Source organism: Sturnira hondurensis, unplaced genomic scaffold (genome assembly GCF_014824575.4).
Source record: "Sturnira hondurensis isolate 20B ecotype Veracruz unplaced genomic scaffold, ASM1482457v3 Scaffold0007401, whole genome shotgun sequence".
Taxonomy (NCBI): Eukaryota; Metazoa; Chordata; class Mammalia; order Chiroptera; family Phyllostomidae; genus Sturnira; species Sturnira hondurensis.
The window spans coordinates 7,727,085-7,744,634 of NW_028080032.1; the positions used below are offsets into that span (position 1 = coordinate 7,727,085).

General features: G+C 53.5%; 1 protein-coding gene and 1 long non-coding RNA gene across 3 annotated transcripts in view; one reads left to right on the plus strand and one right to left on the minus strand.

Annotated features, from left to right (window-relative positions):
• The window catches only part of DNAAF9 (dynein axonemal assembly factor 9), a 125,877-nt gene extending 117,606 nt beyond the window's left edge, over positions 1-8,271 (plus strand). For both annotated transcript variants that reach the window (XM_037051742.1, XM_037051743.1), the window contains exons 33-37: positions 210-284; positions 2,034-2,236; positions 3,311-3,376; positions 4,793-4,886; positions 5,418-8,271. In XM_037051742.1, coding sequence (XP_036907637.1) covers positions 210-284; positions 2,034-2,236; positions 3,311-3,376; positions 4,793-4,886; positions 5,418-5,530 — 551 coding nt within the window. In that variant the 3' untranslated portion in view covers positions 5,531-8,271. The remainder of the gene's footprint in view (positions 1-209; positions 285-2,033; positions 2,237-3,310; positions 3,377-4,792; positions 4,887-5,417) is intronic.
• A 7,777-nt stretch (positions 8,272-16,048) lies between these two features.
• LOC118990918 (uncharacterized) lies at positions 16,049-17,543 on the minus strand. Its single transcript, XR_005067313.1, has 2 exons — positions 17,462-17,543; positions 16,049-17,222 (listed from the first exon to the last, which is right to left on the minus strand). It is a non-coding gene; the product is annotated as an uncharacterized LOC118990918 (long non-coding RNA).
• Positions 17,544-17,550: the final 7 nt, after the last annotated feature.

Below are 17,550 nucleotides of genomic sequence, written 5' to 3' on the forward strand. Positions count from 1 at the left end.
AAACAGGCAGAGGGATTTGAGAACGCAGGAACCTCCCACCCTGGAAACAATGGCAGAGCCACTGGGGGGTGGGGGTTGGGGAGAGAATCCATGAACCCCGGGCCCTAGAGTAAGACACCTGCCCCAGTCCCTAACCCTCCCAGCTGCGCCACCCTGAAGTTGGCCTCTACCCCAGGGCAGGTGACAAGTCTGTTCTCTTCCTCCACCAGCAATTCAGTCTTCCATCAAGCCAAGTCCCTTCTCTGGAAACATCTACCACATCCTGGGCAAAGTGAAGTTTTCAGGTAACTGGGGGGTTGGATTTGGGAGCCCCGCACTGTGGAGTTCATAGCCTCCACTGGTCTTCTGCAGACCACTGATACCGCTCAGGCTTTCTATCAGAAACCCTCCCCCGTGGGCCTCACGCCATTGGCCTCTTCCAGTCGCCCCTCTCAGCCAAGGGCCCTCCTTTCTTGGGTCCTTCTGCTCTACAGTGGAGGATCTGTCTGTCCTTCTTCCCCTGGATGGTCTGCCCAGGGCCTCTCCTCACAGCTCCTTAACTTCCTTGTTTCAGAGACACAAACCACATCCATGGCTTCTTTCTAGACTTATCACCAGGAGCTGCCCTGACGCTGAGCTCTCCGGCTCCCGATCTGTTTCTGTCAGTCACTTGCCTTCTCCCTTCTGTCCAGTAGGCCTGTCTACCAGCCTCAGACCTCTAGAGCCCCTGGGACCTGAAGTCTGTCTTTCCTGGGCTGGGGGTCAGGGAAGGCGGCAAAACAAGAAGGAGTTTCCCAGCGCAGCATTGAGGAAAGGGAGACTGTTCCAGAGAAGAGGCACAGCGTGTGCTATGGACCCAAGGCAAACAGGGCACACGTCAGGAACCAAGCAGGGTTTATGTGGCTGGGGTCCAGGGCGAGGGAGGGATTGCGTCCATTGGGGTGTCTTTGGCTCTTATTACAGAAAACCCCAACTCCACTAGCTGGGGTTAGCTACATAATAGGAAGCCAAGAGTCCGGGCCCCATAGCAAGGCCACCAAGGACCTAGGTAATGTGTGGCTCTGTGATCTTCTACTCTTGGTGTCAGGATGTCCTCAGGTACCCAGCCCTCGGGGTGGCCAGGTAGCGCTGTAGGTCCGAGTATCAGAGCCAGCACAACATCCAGCTGGCGGAGGGGCAGGCTCTTCGTGGGGCGTCTTTATCAGTGCAGACGCCCTCGCTGAAGTGCCTCCCCCCAGTTCTACAGCAGATGTCTGTTCTCATTGGCCAGGATTGAGCTACCATGCCTTCCGGGACTCGTGACAAATGGGGAACTGGTGTTGGAGGAAGAGGGGGTGCTGGGTAGGCAACCACCAGTGTCTGCTATAGGGAGCCACCGAGAGTTGCAAGCATGGAACCACCCGGGTGTTCATATGGAAGAATTAGATAATATAAACTGTGAAAAAGAATCTCTCAAGGTCCTTAACCTCCCGTCCAAGTACTAACCAGGCCCAACCCTGCTGAGCTTCCAAGATCAGACGAGATCGGGTGCGTTCAGAGTGGTATGGCCATAGACTCAAGGTCCTTAACCTATACCATTGGCCTAATTGGCACTACTGAGTCTGAAACTTCGGCCCTCTGTGCAGTCTCTTCCCTCAGGCACCAACAGACAAGCTCCCACCTGCATCGGAGGTCTTAGTGCCTTCATCTTCTCTCCCCCCCATCATAAGCTCCCTCTCTTCTTTATGTATACCTATTGTCAACTCTTTTCTTGTTCAGGTTAACCTCTCTCTGTCTTGGATCCCGTTCTCATCCTGCCTTTTAGGGGTACCCCGACCTTCTCTCTTACAGTCCCCTTCCGGGTTAACCGTGTCCATCTGATCACTGAGTCAGCCAACCTAGAAACTTACACTGCTCCTCCCTCTCTCACTTCACCCTCTCTGGCTCGCCAGTGATCACGTCCGCTCTGCACATCTCATGAACCTGTCCCCAACTGTCAGCCCTGTGTCAGTTCTCAGTGTAGCTGTATCCTTTTGGGCCATTGTCCCTGGGACCCACCTGTGTTCTCCTTGCAGACTCAGAGAAGACCATGGAGGTCTGCCACAACACTCTGGCCAATTCCTTGAGCATCGTGCCAGTCTTGGAGGGGCCCACGCCACCACCCGGCTCCCGAGGCACACCTCAGGACGGCAGCGGGCAGGAGTGCTACCTCGTGTTCATCGGCTGCTCCCTGAAGGAAGACAGCGTCAAGGACTGGCTGCGGCAGTCAGCGAAGCAGGTGGTTTTTGAAGCCCAGACAAACCCGGCACAAATGTGACTAACGCACCTCAGGGCTGCTGCTGGCCTTAAAGCAGAAGCCCCTCCCTGGTGCCTGCCCCATGCTCTACCCTCGAGCTCAGCCAGCATTTTCAGGGACCCTTAGAGAGTGGGGGCAGCCACCTGGGGCAGACTCAAGGCTGGCTTGTTCCCGCAGCCATTTCCAGTTTTTCTTCCAAAGGCAGGCTGGAGCTCTGTGGTGGGTGAAACCCAGTAGGTCCACGTGGACCCTGGGTCAAGCTGGCCATTCCCTAGCTGAACTAATTCAGAGGGTCTCCTGCAGAGACTCTCAGAGGTTCTGAGCCCAGAATCTCCAGTTCTTGGGCTTTCTCTCTGGAAAGGAATGAACAACAAAGATATATTTACAGCCTTTTGCAATCCAGGACTCCAGGCATGCATAGCAGTGACCCTGGGCCCTAGGGACAGGTGCAGGGGAAGAGTGCCTTGCCCTAGATTCACTGAGCTCCTTTGGCGCAATACCGCAACCACAACCACCAAAAAAACCAGACTGGAGGTAAAATTCTTCAGGACACTGCAAGCTTCGGTGCGAGCCTCTTAGCACAGTGTGGGGGGTCACCCTAGAGCTCTGGAAATGGAGTTGGCCAGGGCCTGGGGCCTTTGGAGGAGCTCATTTGGGACCTGTCTTTTATACTGAGGAATGGCTACCTGTCGGCTGTGTCTTTCTCAGACTTACCCGATAAACCAGGTGGTGCTTGACGATGGGACCTCGTCCTTTTGTCTACATGTCCGTCACTGGTGGGCCTTAGTGCTGAGAATCTGCACAGGCAGGAACGTGCCTATTTGCAGAAACACTGCCCTTCCTCTGCTACTGCTCCCAGCACACAAGGCCCTGCCATGGGAAAGTGTCTTCTCAAGGGGCAGACAGGCAGGATGTTGTGTCCAGGCCACGGCCGCGCTTGCTTTCCCCTCCGCTGGGACCTGAGTCCTGTAACTGGCCCCTTGAGCCCCCACCTGCCCTGCCCAAGTGCTCCCTCAGCTCTGTTGGGACCTGACCCCTCCCTCCTTCTCTACACAGAAGCCTCAGAGGAAAGCCCTGAAGACCAGGGGGATGCTGACCCAGCAGGAGATCAGGAACATCCACGTGAGTACCCTGCCCAAGGGCCTTGAGCCCCCTCAGCGTCCCAAGGCCCTCGTACGCCGTGTAGCTTCCCCCTTTAGGATTTGCTGGTGTTGCCTGGGCGTGAGACCTAGGAGAACCAGCGTCTGTGGGAGGAACATGGGGCCCTGCTCTGTCACCCTGTTCCAACAGCTGAAGATGTTTTTGTCTCCTTCCCATCCCCTCGTCCTGGGGAAACCCAACAAGGACCCAGGAAAAACTATGTAGATCGTGAAGCTGTTCACAGGCAGGGCGTGGAATGCGGAGGCCAGGGTAAGAGGCCCACTGATGGACCCTCCCACCCTCCAGGCTGACTCCCAGCCTCTGCCCCAGTCCCTATCCCCATAGGGCCCTTTTCCTGAGCGTCAGGGGCAAAGGCTAAAAGGAACACGGGGGTCCTGGCTGGGTTGCTCAGTTGGTTGAAGCGCCATCCCCTGCACCAGAAAGAAGGTTGCAGGTTCAGTCCCTAGTCAGGGCACGTATGGGAGGCAACTGATCAATATTTCTTTCTTTCTGTCTGTCTGTCTGTCTCTCTCTCTCAAAGCAGTGAAAGATATCCTTAGATGAGGATTTAAAAAATAACCCCCCAAGCCCTGGCCGGCGTAGCTCAGTGGATTGAGTGCGGGCCTGCAAACCACACGATCGTGGTTCGGTTCCCAGTCAGGGCACATGCCTGGGTTGCAGGCCAGTTCCCAGCAGGGGACTCATGAGAGGCAACCATACATTGATATTTCTCTCCTTCTCTCCTTCCCTTCCCCTCTAAAGATAAATAAATGAATAAATCTTAAAAAAATAAAAAATAACCCCCCAAAATTTAAAATTAAATAAAAATAAAGGGACACAGGGTATAGGCCCTAGCGTGGGCTGTGCCACCCGTCCCAGGAAGGGTCCGGTGGGCAGGAGAGTGCTCTGGGTGGCAGGAGCCCCTGCTCTGGACCTGGGGAGGCCCCGTCTGCCCTACAGGACCTGGGCAACCCTGGGTGCCCCTGGGAAGGACATCATGGGCAGCTCAGAAGGACATCCTTTTAGCATGTGCTCCCTCAGAGGCAGACGAACAAAGATTTGAATGCAGGCAGATTGTTTTGGAAACGATTCCAGAAGATACCAGTAGGGAAATGGCAAAGTGAGAGAGAGAAGGAGAGGAGACAAGCCACAAAAGGCATGTTATCAGACCAGTACCACTGTGGACGACTGGAGCTTAATCTCGTCAGGAACTCCCAGAGTTACCCCCTCAGAGCTGGGGGACCCTCCGTCAGTCACCGCCGTGGGCACGTAGCCTTCCGCTGCTGGCCGAGTAGGGTGTTTTGCTAAGATAATAGGTTTGGTTTTGTTTTTAATGAATGAATGAGTGAGTGAAAGAAAGTAGTCAGATAATTCTAATAGGACTCTTTTTTCCTGAAGGTGAAACGCCATCTGGACCCCCTACCTGCAGGCTACTTTTACAATGGCACCCAGTTCGTCAATTTCTTTGGTGACAAGACTGATTTTCACCCACGTATCCTTGGAGTCTGGGGTGACAAGGCTGGGGGTGTGGGGGAGCCTGTGGGGGTGTCCGCTAGAGACACTGTGGCCAAGCCCCGAGAGTAGGGCAGGTTCTGGGAAGACACAGCGAATCAGAGGTGGACTTCATTTTTACCTCTTAAAGTCATTACAATGGAATTTCTCCTTCATTCAGTGATGGCTGATGTGACTCTGGGTTAAGTTTAAACGCAGCCGTGGTGGCATGCTCAGTTCTGGTCGTCAGGGCCCTGGTTCCAGTGGTTAATCTGTGAGAAGGCGGACAGGGGTGCTTCCGCACGCCAGTGAACGCTGCAGGGCTCAGTTCTAAGACCCTGTGCCACCCCCTGTCACATCCTTTGTAGCCTTGGTGCTGCCAGGATATAAAGCCCATCAGACACCCTCTGTGTGGGCTGGGCACTCGATACCTCAGAGTCCCCACCTCACCTGCTGCCCTCAGGTCGTTCCCGGCCAGGGCAGGCTTTTCTGTCCTTGAGGTTCACAGCTCTCTTCCTTAACGAGCTGCCAGTCATGGACCAGTTCATGAACGACTACGTGGAAGAAGCCAACCGGGAAATCGAGAAGTATAATCGTGAGCTGGAGCAGCAGGAATATCACGACCTCTTTGAGCAGAAGCCTTAGAAGAAGGCTGCATGCAGAGTGTCCACTCTGGAGGTGGACAGAACAGGGTGTCTGAGCCCCAGTTCTGCGAGGCCCCTCCCTGGAGGGGCTCGTTCTCCTTGGCCTTTGAGTGCTGGCTTGAGTGCATGTCGTCTTCCTTCTCTGCGGCGCTGAAGAGCATCACCTGCACCATGGACTGGGGGAGGGGTCCTCGCGGAGGCTGAGCAGACAGTGACTTACTGCGCCGAGCGTGTGGCTGGCAGTCCAGGACCTCGAGGCCTCCCATAACAGTGTCTCCTTTGGGCTGTTGAGGCACTGTGCGAGGGGGGATAGCATTTGGATTGCACGGCAGAGCTGCTGGGTTGCAGAGGAAACCTAGCTACCCCGACTGGGACCACCCTTGGGGAGGGCCAGGCCACCACAGACTTCAGGCCCCAAGACAGTGACCCAGAAAAGCCCTATCCCCAGTGCCTGCCATCTTGGTCAGGCCCCTTCCACTGAAGGAGCTGGCCCTGCTGGCCCTAGGCCGGGTCCTGGGGGGAGCAGCTTAAGTCCTTCCCTAGCCCAGCCCAGGGCCAGCAGCTTGGGCTGAGATCAGTGGCTTGTTTTAAAATGAGGGGGTTTTCCTTATGGACTAAATGGGGAAGGTGTGCTGCCTTCCAGAAGTGTGTGGCTTTTGAATTGACACAAGCAGCCCCCCTTGGGATTGGTTTTGAGTTCCTCCCGTGGTATCACTCCCGTAGGCCTAATCCAGGGACCAGGGCAAGCCTGTGGCTGGAACCTCCCCGGCAATGCTTTGCCTCACTGTTGAGGGGAGTGTCCTGCAACTGCTTAGTCGTAAGCACTGATCACCTTTGGGGTGTCCTTGAAGGGGGTTCAGTCTCTAGCACCCAACCCTCCCCTCAGCCTTACCAAGGAAGGCCTGGTTTTCAGCCACAAACTCAAGAAAACTCACACCCCCAAACATTGTTCCTAGCCCTGGACTCTTTGGGCTCCAGAGGGCCAGGAATTTCAAAGAATCCCAGTATCCAAATTAGAATTCCTCCCAGTAGCTTTGTTTTCCAATGGACCATAAAGCAGAGAGGAATTACAAGTGTGTCCCATGCCTGACTCCAGAATTCACGTGGCAAGGGGGCGTTCACGAGCACTGATACTTAGGTGATGTCTGTTAGGACTTCAGCGCCGTGGCTACCTAGATTGTAAATGCTTTCTGAGATTCGAGTTTTCTTTTTTTTTGCATGCCTTAGGAACAGCCACATAGGCAAAACCAGCAATGTTTCCAGTCATGTAGCGGGGCTGAGAAAAGCCCCTGGTGCAGAGGGGAGTTGGGACGGGACAGAGCACACGTGGTCTGTGCGCCTGCTCACACGAGGCCTGCCTGCAAGTCCTAAAGCAGTTATCACAGGGGCTTACTGGTGACGTGAACTGACTTACATTAGAAAAAACAATTTGTATTTGAAGCCAAACGAACAAAACTCCAGGACCACTGATTGAGAAATCTTGCACGCAGGAAAGCGTCTGAAAAGGCCCATGTGCTCCCGTCGCAGCTCCCATAGCTACTGGTGACCAGGCCCCAGGTGTGGAGCCCAAGTCAGGGAGCCCCTGATGTCTCGCTGGCCAGAGCTTGGGGTTCATAGTGGGCCTGCCTCTGCTCCAGAATCAATAACATAGATCTTAAGTGCAATTGATTAAATAAGCAATGAGTTACTGTAGCTTCCTTTAGCTCTACTGAGCTCTTTTTAAAAACTCAAACTTGAGCAGCCTTAGAAAGGGGGCATTGGGTGGGTGGGTGGGAGGGTCCACAGGCCATTTCTTCCGGGTGGGCTGCTATGAAGTTTTAAATGAGAGCTCCGATCTGGAGCTCTAGCTATTTCCTGGCTGCTGTACAAGAGAGTTTTTAAAGAGGGGTCGGAGCCCGCTGCAACCGCGGGTCTTCCCACTGCGTGGGGCTGTACTCCCACGTGGTGGTTTCTGACCATTGTCTGTGGAAATGCTCTCTCACCAACTCGCCCCGCTGTCCCAATTCCTCTCCTCCTAGAGGGAAAACTGTGATTACCTCAACTCGAATATGAAACTGTGATTGCAAAAAAGTCAAAACGTTAAGTCGAAAAGCCAAAAGGCAAAACTGGCTACGGCCTCCTTAGCCACTCCTTAGCCTGCTCAGGAGTGTGAAGGGGCACAAGGTGACAGGGCATTTCATTCCTTGGGGCACACTCCCTGCGCCCCAATGAAGCGGCAACACTAGCCGTGCGCAGTGTGAGCTCCTGGAGGATGGAGGCTGGAAAGGTGCGTCCTCCCCACAGCGCCCCTCCCAGACCTGCGGCCCCTGGGTTCTAACTGTGAAGTTGATCGTCCACTTGATTCCTCCAGGGGAGGGCGGGGGCTTCGCTGTCCCTGGAGGAAGGGTCCTGACACTGAGCTTCAGATGTTGACCGTGGAAGTGGATACAAAGGACCCAGCAACGACACAGGGTGTGGGAGTCCTCCGGGGGCTTACATGCTTTTTGCCAACTTTCCTGTTAGCAGCTTCAGTTTTCTATCACCCAGAGTGAGTGTGATAATGTTGAAATCGCTGAAGTTATGGGTCATTTTACGTTTTGATGTGGGATTCTTCTTTCATTTTATTACTATATTGATTTGAAGGAGGAGGCAGAAATCAGAGAAAAGGGACTGCCCTCGGAAGGGGCTGCTGACCAGGGGTCACGCTGCCCCCCCCAAGCCCTGGGGGCTCTCCGACCTGAGGCCTGGCCGCTGGGGCCTGCAGGTCATAAGAAAAAGTTCCCTCCTGAATTCAATTAGGATTTTGGAGAATTTTTGCACAGTAATAAGCTCTGAGTTGCTCTTCAGGCTTCTCAAAAGGGAAAAGTTAACTCAAAGANAAATCAGAGAAAAGGGACTGCCCTCGGAAGGGGCTGCTGACCAGGGGTCACGCTGCCCCCCCCCCAAGCCCTGGGGGCTCTCCGACCTGAGGCCTGGCCACTGGGGCCTGCAGGTCCTAAGAAAAAGTTCCCTCCTGAATTCAATTAGGATTTTGGAGAATTTTTGCACAGTAATAAGCTCTGAGTTGCTCTTCAGGCTTCTCAAAAGGGAAAAGTTAACTCAAAGATTGTAAACTGTTAAGTATTCATTCCAGCCACGTTGCTGATCTAGTCGGATAGTCGGACCTCAAGGAGTAGGTGAGAAATGGCTTCCTCGTTGTCTTAGGTTACCAAATACTAATGACAGAAGAAGAGCTCACTTACGTGCCAAAATTCACTTTTATACTAGTTTTTCAGTGCTTTAATATTTGTGACTTAAATTTTACAACTCATTTACAAACACTACTGTAACTTCAGTGAAACTGAATTGTGTGATTGAAGCTTTTTGCTTATTATAGTATTTATTACACTACTTAATTCCGTAAATATATAAAAGTAGTCTTCAATTTATTTTTGTATTATTTTACATGTTTTTACCTGCAGTTGTGTATTTGAATTTACCTTGGTAACTGAGACATAATGCTAAGGATCAATAAACTATCTGCACAAGCAAGAGCAAGGCCTCCCTAAGTTGCCTGTCCCCGTAGACCGTCTCCAGGTGTCCCTGTGAAACCGCCAAAAACGCCGGCATTCGGGCTGCCTGTCACTACCAAACCCAATAAACAGAGACGGACTGAATCTTCATGGGCACTTTATTCACATGGCCAGTGCTCTGAGAAGATGGAGGGTTCATACCCTAACAGACCATCTTAAACTCCATTTTTAAATGGCCCTTTTTATAAGGAGAACAAAGTGTAGGTAAGGGGTCTGGAATTCAGGGGAAAGTTAATGGGATTCAGCATTCTCACCCTGGGTGGTGGTCTGAAGCTGTGCCCTGAGCTGTGGTCCTTTCACCCTGGGGCACAATGGCTCAGATCCCATCTGGAACTGCTGCAGTCCTCCTGAGGCCCAAAGGTGGAACTGTTTATGGTCTCCTAGAATCAGGATGGGTCCTATTTTCAGTTCCTGGAACAGAAGCTTTTACATGCATTGATTACTAAGTTTATTAGCTATTACTTAAACTAAAATTTTCTGACTCTTACGTCCCCTATCACCTGGGGTGGGGTTGAGGAAATGGCCCACAGCCTAGGACTGGGGACTCTCCCCTAAGCTTTCCCAGAAGCCTCTCTGCTGAGGCTGCCATTCTCCTCCCCACACCACAGAGAGGCCCTCGGAGAAAAGCCATCCCATCCTCCTGGGCCCCTATGAGAAGTCGCATCTTCTGACGCCCCACCCTCCCCTGGGAGGGCGGACAGCGCTGCACAGGAGCCCTGGCTCCAGAGGCTGGTCAGCTGGTTTAATCCCAGTCAGAGCTCTGCGAGGTGGCCACCGCCCTCATTTACAAGTGGGGACGACCAAAACACGAAGGAGGCAGTAGCTGTCCCAGGTAGCAGAGCCCCCGTCCTTGCCCACCTTGGATCTCAGACACCCTCCCCAGACTCCCAGGGGCATGGGCCTTGGGACATATTCCAAGGCAGAGGGTGCACAGCCCCTGGAACTCGAGAGTAGCGATTTTCAACTGGTGTGCCACGAGATTTTTTAAAACAGGCAACACCTGACTGTAGTCGGGCACCAACCTCTCTTCCTTTAGATTGTCAAGGAAAACAACAGGCAACACAACAAAAGCTGTGTGGTGTAAGTGACTCAAAACTTTGTTTTGTCAGGTTGGCAAAATACATATTTCTTTGGTGTGCCACAGAATTTTAGAAATTAGTTTTTGTGTGCCATGAGTTGAAAATAACTGCTGTAGAGGAACGAACGCCAAATGCCCAACTTTCCCCTTGCAGGCGCCTGCCTCACCTGCCCCGTGGGTCCAGTCCAGGGCCAGATGGGTGCTTCCCGCCGCAGGTGGCCTCACAGGGCTGCCAACTGGGCACCAACCACACCCCCACTGGGCAGGGAGGTGGGGCCTCCTCCCTTTCCAGAAAAGGGCTGACTAGGGAGGGGCACCACCTCCAGGCAGCACGTCCACAGAGACCCTACTTCCTGTCCCACCCTCCACACAGGCCTCCGGACAAGGGAAGTGCCCCGCTGGGAAGGTTTGGAAGCTGGCCCACAGGGGAGGATGCAGGCTCTCTGAGATGCAGGGGGTGGGGATGTCGGTCTGGAGGTTCTGTGTGATCGGTTAGGTACAACCAAATGCAAAGCTGCCTGAGAGGAGCCCAGAGAACTGGGGGAGCGGGTTGGCAGCAATGTGGCGTACCCGGTGACCTCCTTCCCCAGAGCCTCCAGCCTCCCGCCTGCCTGCAGGGCCAGGTTTGAACCTTGATGGAGACCCTGTGCTTGCTCTTCCCAGAAACCACCAGGCTTTGGGGGTTACCCACAGAGAATTGCCAGGGAGGTGGGGGGAGACTGTGAATGAGGAAGGGCTCCTGGACTGGACGCTCTTTGAAGGCCAGGACGACCTACAGGCCGAGAAGCCTGGGAACCAAGAAAGGGGCCCATTCCCAACCTGGAGCGCACTGGGCATGCTTGACACTGGAGCCCCAGAACCCAGAAATGCTGGCGGGGTAGGCATGCAGCACGTGTAAGGGAGCAGAGGGTCTCAGGTGAAGCTGCTGAGAATCACAGCACTCTGAGGAGCTTGGAGAAATACCAGTGCGTTAATATCTGTCGTGCAGTACAATTTAGAGAACAGTCACGCCCAAAGAAAATGACCATGTGCCCCACTTCTGGCCCAGGACAGAAAGGGCACGGCTTGGTTCCCAGAAGGGGAGTCCAGGGCAGTACCAGCTTCCAGTGTGGCTGGGCTGAGGAACTCAGATCTCATCGGAGCCCTCTCTCCGTCCACATTCTCCCCTGGCAGGAGGCTTCCCCTACACCACCAGCAGCCTGACACCTCCAAAGGCAAGACCTGCCCTTTCTCTCCAGACACAGCCCCAAAGTCTGAGGTCCCATTCCCATCCCTGAACTAGTCACAGTGGTCAGGAGGATTCTAACTGGCCTAGCCAAGGGTCACCGCGCACTTTTGACAGAGGAACTCAAGAGTTAAAGACTGTAGCCTTACGGGAGAGGCGTAACTGATTGATAATGCCTGTGGAAAGCTGTTATTCCAGGAGGTCTGCAAGCAATTCCACCATTCCACCTCCGTGCCCCAGGAGGCCTGCAAGTGCCTGAGATGGGTTGGAGACGGAATGTGAGCCACGGTGTTCCAGGGTGGGAACCTCAGCTAAAGAATTGTTGATCAACAGATACACAAGTACTAGGAAAACTGCAGCTGGACTGCAATTCTGTCCAATTAACCATTTTTCCAAACTCCATGACTCCCCTTTCTTCTCCTTATAAAAAGGTTGTTTTGAAATAAGATATTAAGGCAATTTTTGAGGATCCATAACCCCCCACCCTCTCAGATCTCTGGCCATCTGAATAAAGCTTCCACGATGATTCAGTCCATGTTTCTGCTTGTTGGTTCTGGTAGTGACAGACTGCACACATACTCTTCACTTTCAAGGACCGCCCCCAACACCAGGCCCACTGGGGAGCTGAGCCCCCATAGGGCATGCTCCCCAAACCAGCCCTGCATGTCTCCATGGAGGCCACCTCTGAACTTTTCTGTTAAAATCAGAATTCTACTTGACTTTTTTTTAAAAGATTTTATTTATTTATCTTTAGAGGGGAAGAGAAGGAGAGAAAGAGAGAAGTATCAATGTATGGTTGCCTCTCGTGAGTCCCCTGCTGGGGGCTGGCCTGCAACGCAGGCATGTGCCCTGCCTGGGAATCGAACCACGGTCATGTGGTTCGCAGGCCGCACTCAATCCACTGAGCTACACCAGCCAGGGCTCTACTTGACTTTTTTTTTTACTTTAAAGCTCTTTATTTATTTTTAGAGGGGAAGGGAGAAAGAAAGAGAGGGAGAGAAACATCAATGTGTAGTTGCCTCTCCCACATCCCCTACTGGGGACCCAGCCCACAACCCAGGCTTGTGCCCTGACCGGGAATCAAACCCGTGACCCTTTGGTTCACAGGCTGTCACTCAATCCACTGAGCCACACCAGCCAGAGCATGATTTTGTAAATTTTGCTTTCTGCTAGGCTTTTCTTTTCTTTTCTTTTCTTTTTTTCTGCTAGGCTTTTCTAGTACAAGTGATAGCAAGCAAAAAGTTGTTCCATTGTGGGGGTGGTGATTTTTAACCAAGGGAAGAAATAATTTTAATTGAAAGCATTCTATCCAGTAAGATCACATCCCCCTGCAGACTGAGAAGAGGCCACCATTATTTGCCTCTTCAGTGCCTCAGCATGCACAGGGACACCAGTGTTCTACTGGGCCTGTTTAAGAATTTTTTTCCTAAACAAAAGGAGAATCGTGTCATGTGGAAGGTGACTGCTGCTCCACATTGGTGAGGTCAGGAGTGGACCAGCTAGAGAGAGATTCTGAAGGAACAACTGACAAGGTAAAGTGACTAACACGACGAGAGTGGAGGGGGTGACCTCAGGGTAGAAGTGGAAAAAGCCGAAGTGGGAAGAAACCCAACATTGAACTAATTCCAAAAACGTTTTGTTCCATCCTCCCAAAATGTGAAGAAAAATCAATTTGTTTATTCACAAATTACTACTGTTTTTCCCAGGCCTCAGCATTGCTCAATTGGCCCGCCCAAATAACTTGCTAAAAAAAAAAAAACACTGCATCAGGGTCACTAAATTTTATGTCAAACTAATAAATGACTATAAATCTCTTAAAAAATGCTAATCAAATAAAGTGTGGACTTATTTCCACTTTATTCTACAATTATTATGCTTTTCCCATACCAGTACAGAAGTTTCATTCTTTTCCTTTCATGGCTTCAAATACTTAAGAAAGTTCACATCTTTACTCTGAAGTTTCATGCCTGGATGAAGGTATAAGTAATAGCAAAATAAGGACAATAGGAAGTGGAAAGATGGTTAGATGACAAAAAAAATCATGGAATTTGCTAGCTAAAAAGACTGGATTTCAACCTCTTTGTTTTATAGATAAAAACTACCAGAGACTCAAGAAGGCCTGAGGGTGTTACCCTGCGTCTTCCTGCCGACTCTCCCTACCCCGAGGATCCAGCTTCCTGCAGGGGAAAGCGCGGTCTGATTGGTGCTGAAGGCAGCGTCAGCCCTGAGTGGTTGGCTCCAGACAGGATTTGGAGCAGCCCCTGGTCACAGGACCAGCGAGATTGAGAGCCATGGATGGGGAGGGCATGAGGTTCACAGAGTGGCGAACGGGGTCAAGGATGGCCAGGAGGCTTCAGGTGGTGGCACTGAGATTCAGAAGGGCCTGGAGGTAGAGGAGGGTGGGGACTGAGAGTCAGCCCTGTGGCTTTTGTCTCAAAGCTCTCTGCCCTCCTCAGAAGCCCTGGGGAGCTTGTTGTAACGCAGATTGCTGGTCTCATTGGAGGATCTATCAGTGGAAATCCAGCTTCCAGCTAGGTCTTGATCATTCTGCACCTCTGCCTCAGAGGGTCTTGCTAGGGGAAGCCCTGGGGCATCGACACAGGTGGTGCTGCTTAGGTATCTCCTGAAGCATTGGAGAAGGCTGGGGGAAAGTAGGTTGGTGTTTGGTGGGGTCTGTTCTCTGGGAGCCTTTTGGCTGAGATGCTAGGCTGTGGAACTGGAACCCAGGGCAGAAGGGCCCAACATGAAGGCACTGGAGCCATCCTGCAACCCTTCCTGTTCAACAGCATGCAGCCAGATAGAATCATTGAGCGGTGCCATTAGGCCTCCATCAGTGCTGAATTCTGACTATGAGTATGAATGAGGGTGGGGCATGGGGACCCAGAAGAATGTCATCTTGAGGGGAGCAGGTCCTTGGTGGCCCTCTTCAGAGCTCCTTGCCCTCCCAGCAGCCACTATAGGAGCCTGGACCTTTCTCTCAGGGGCAGATGGCAACCAGGAGAGGGCTTAATGCTGTGTTAGTTGGATACCGAAGGGTCTTCCTCCCACCCATCGATAGGGCCTGTAGATCTTCCCCCGGAGAGAGGGGAGGCCAGTGGAGGCCGCATTCCCTCCTCCAGCCCCCACCAGCATCACGGGAGGGAAGCTACATTGGCCAAGCACCCAAGGGAGACAAGGGCAGAGGGAAGGAGCAGATTGGAAGTGAGAATAAAACGACTCGGGAATGGCTGTAGAGTCCAGGGTGAGAGGAAGAATGCAGGGGTGTCAAACTCATTTTCACCGAGGGCCACTTCGGCCTCAAGGTTGCCTTCAAAGGGCTGAATGTAATTTCTGGACCGGATAAATGTCACTACTCCCTAACAGTTAAACGAGAGCTCCGCGCTGCCTCGGGGCAGAAACAAGGTGGGGGCCTGGATTTGGCCTGCGGGCCTTGCATTTTCCACCTGTGGTACAGAGGGAATCAGGAGCACCTGGCTTGGAAAACCCTAGTGGGAATGGAGGGCGGGGGACGAAGAGGTCACGTGGAGGCCTTCATTGGCTCAAAAGCCTCTGGGACTATACATGGGCCATCAATCGCGCGTGCGACGTGGCAGGTTTACCTACATGCACTAGAGCTGCACTGGTGAGAGACAAACACACGGCCCCGCTCCGGGCTCCAGTCTGTCTGGGGGCGGGGGCAGGGCCGGGGCAGTAGAGTAATGAAGGAGGCCGGGCTGCAGTTAGGGGCCACAAGGGTCTTCCGTGAGGGCACAGCCACCTACTTTTGACGGTGTGTCCAGGGAAGCCTGAGAGACAAGGACAAAAGGAACCGAGGTAAGAGCTGCGCACCTGCCCCGCAGGCACCGGACAACCAAGGCCTCCAGGCAGGCGGGGGCTGGTTGTACTGGAGGAACAGCTGGTAGCCATGCTGGCGTGGCTGGAGCGGCAGGTGTAGGAAATAGGCAGGTCATACAGTAACCCCTTCCCCCCCCCCCACTCCTCTAGGTCACAGCAAGGAGTTTGAGTTGTTTTTCTAAGCGCCATGAGAAGCCATTGGAGGTGGAGAATGGATTATGGGGTTGGCGGGCGGGGGGGGGGGCACGGCCCAGGTCCAATGATGGGCAAGTCCAGATGATGGACCAGTCTGGAGGCACAAGTGGGCAGAACTGCTTTATTGTGAAGGCAAGCCCCACAGAACCGGCTCATGGGTCAGATGCGGATGACTCCCAGGCCCTGAGCAGCCAAGGGATGGTGGAGCTCTGCTTTTGTGGATTGCCTATGAGCCATCCAGGCCGGCATGGGGGGCTGGGCTAAGTAAGCACGTTGAAGTCAGGAGCTCAGTGACCATCAGCTGTGGCTGGTTGACAGCTGTGGATTCAGGGAAAGATTAGCTAGGCCAACACTGAGGGCTGAGGGCTGGGTCAGAGGAGGTGAGAGGGGAAGTAAACACTGAGAGAAAAAGGAGGTACTAATGGTGCTGGGTGCTGCTGGGGGTGGGGGAGGGGCTGGCAAGAGAGCCACTGCAGAGACCTGCAGGAGAGGAGTTTCAGTGGGGTGGTGAGGACAAAAGATGGGTGTGAGCAGGGAGAGGGCGTGGAGAGAGTAGAGATAACTGGAAAATTTGCTCTGAAGCACAGCTGAGGGATTGGGTGGTATCTGGAACAAGGAGTTCAGGGAAGTGTTTTGTTTGTTTTTCAGTGAGATACTATAGAATTACTTCTCGGTCCACTCTGAAATCTACAGGCACGAGGGAGAAAGCCAGCTGGAAAGCCATTACATGGCTTACGGAAGCCAGTGCTCACGGTGGTGTCCCCAGACCAGTGAAGTCTGAGGCTGCAAGCGGGGGAGTGAGAGGAATGTGTGTGCTTATATCCGGTCCTGAAAGCGCCTGCCTGTGTAAGGACCCAGTGGGGCACAGGTGGGGAGACCGCAGCCTCTGATCCCCAGAGGACGGGTGAGGGTGGGAGGGCTAAAAGAAATAGCTTCCCACACTGGCAGCAGGGTCAGAACACCTGAGGCTGTGTGCAGTGGTTACTGAGAGGTCAGTTCCTCAGAGTCAGGTCCCAGGTTTATGGACCAGTGTGGGAGGCCTCGGCTGTGGGGCTATTTCATCAGGTGATAGAGGAGGTAAGGCTGTAGTAAGAACAAGAGGCTGCCCCTCCATTTTAGATTGGCTTCCTGGGACAGTTGGGTTGGAAGGTCCAGGCATTGGACCTCCAGGGAGCTGCTGGTGATGCAAGGAGGCTGATGCAGAACCACAGTATTGCCATGGAAGGGGCTGGGGACAAAGCAGGTGGTTTTTCATCGGTGTAGCCCCTGCGTCCCCAATCCAGCCTTGTTGCCTGCGCAAGGCAGCCTGTTCGTTCTCCAGCTTCCCCCTCAGCCCCATCCCTCTCCCCTGCGTCTCCAGGAGTCCATGCTACAGGCTGGGGATTTAGCTAGAGGATGGAGTAGAAGGGGTACCAGGACAAACCAGTCTTACTCTAAGAAAAGAAGCAGCCAGTCCCCATTGAGGCGACCCAGGCAGTCAGCTGTCTTCCTCGGGGGCTAATGAAGTAGCAGGGAGCAGGGTGCTCAAAGGCCATCCCTACCCCCAAGCCATTCATCTGCCAAGAGAGGCACCCCATGGCTTTGCTCCTAATGCAGTCATAGCTTCCTGGGAAGGAAAACAGTCTCACTCACATGTCAGTGCATGGAGCTCCGCTAACGTCCCAGGAACCCTTGGGGGCTGCGGGACAGCCACTCTACAGAGGTGGGCTCCCCCTCTGCTTGCCGGCCAGCCATCTCCCATGACGGGTGAACAGAGCCTCAGGACTCTGACCCGGTCGGTGAGCGTAGGGGATCCTTGTTGGTCCTAGGGCTGGTGGCCAGTGTGGAGGGGATGAGAGGTTAACACTTGACACTGAGGGAGATCCTAAATCAATCTAGGGCCCGACAATTGTGGAATCATTTGCTGAGAAGCCACCCAAGGCCAGGTCGAGGGTTTCATCGCAAGGGCCGGACTGGCTAGACCTCAAAGCAGCATGCGCCCACCTGTCGCGTGCACCCCGGCCCCCTACACAGACGCGCGCACACTCGCGCGTACACACACGGACTCACTCTACTAGTAGAACAGGAGCCAGAGAAGGCGCGTCCCTCGCCGGGATCCCGCCTGTTAGGAAAGGAAAACCGGGCGGTGGGCCATCTTG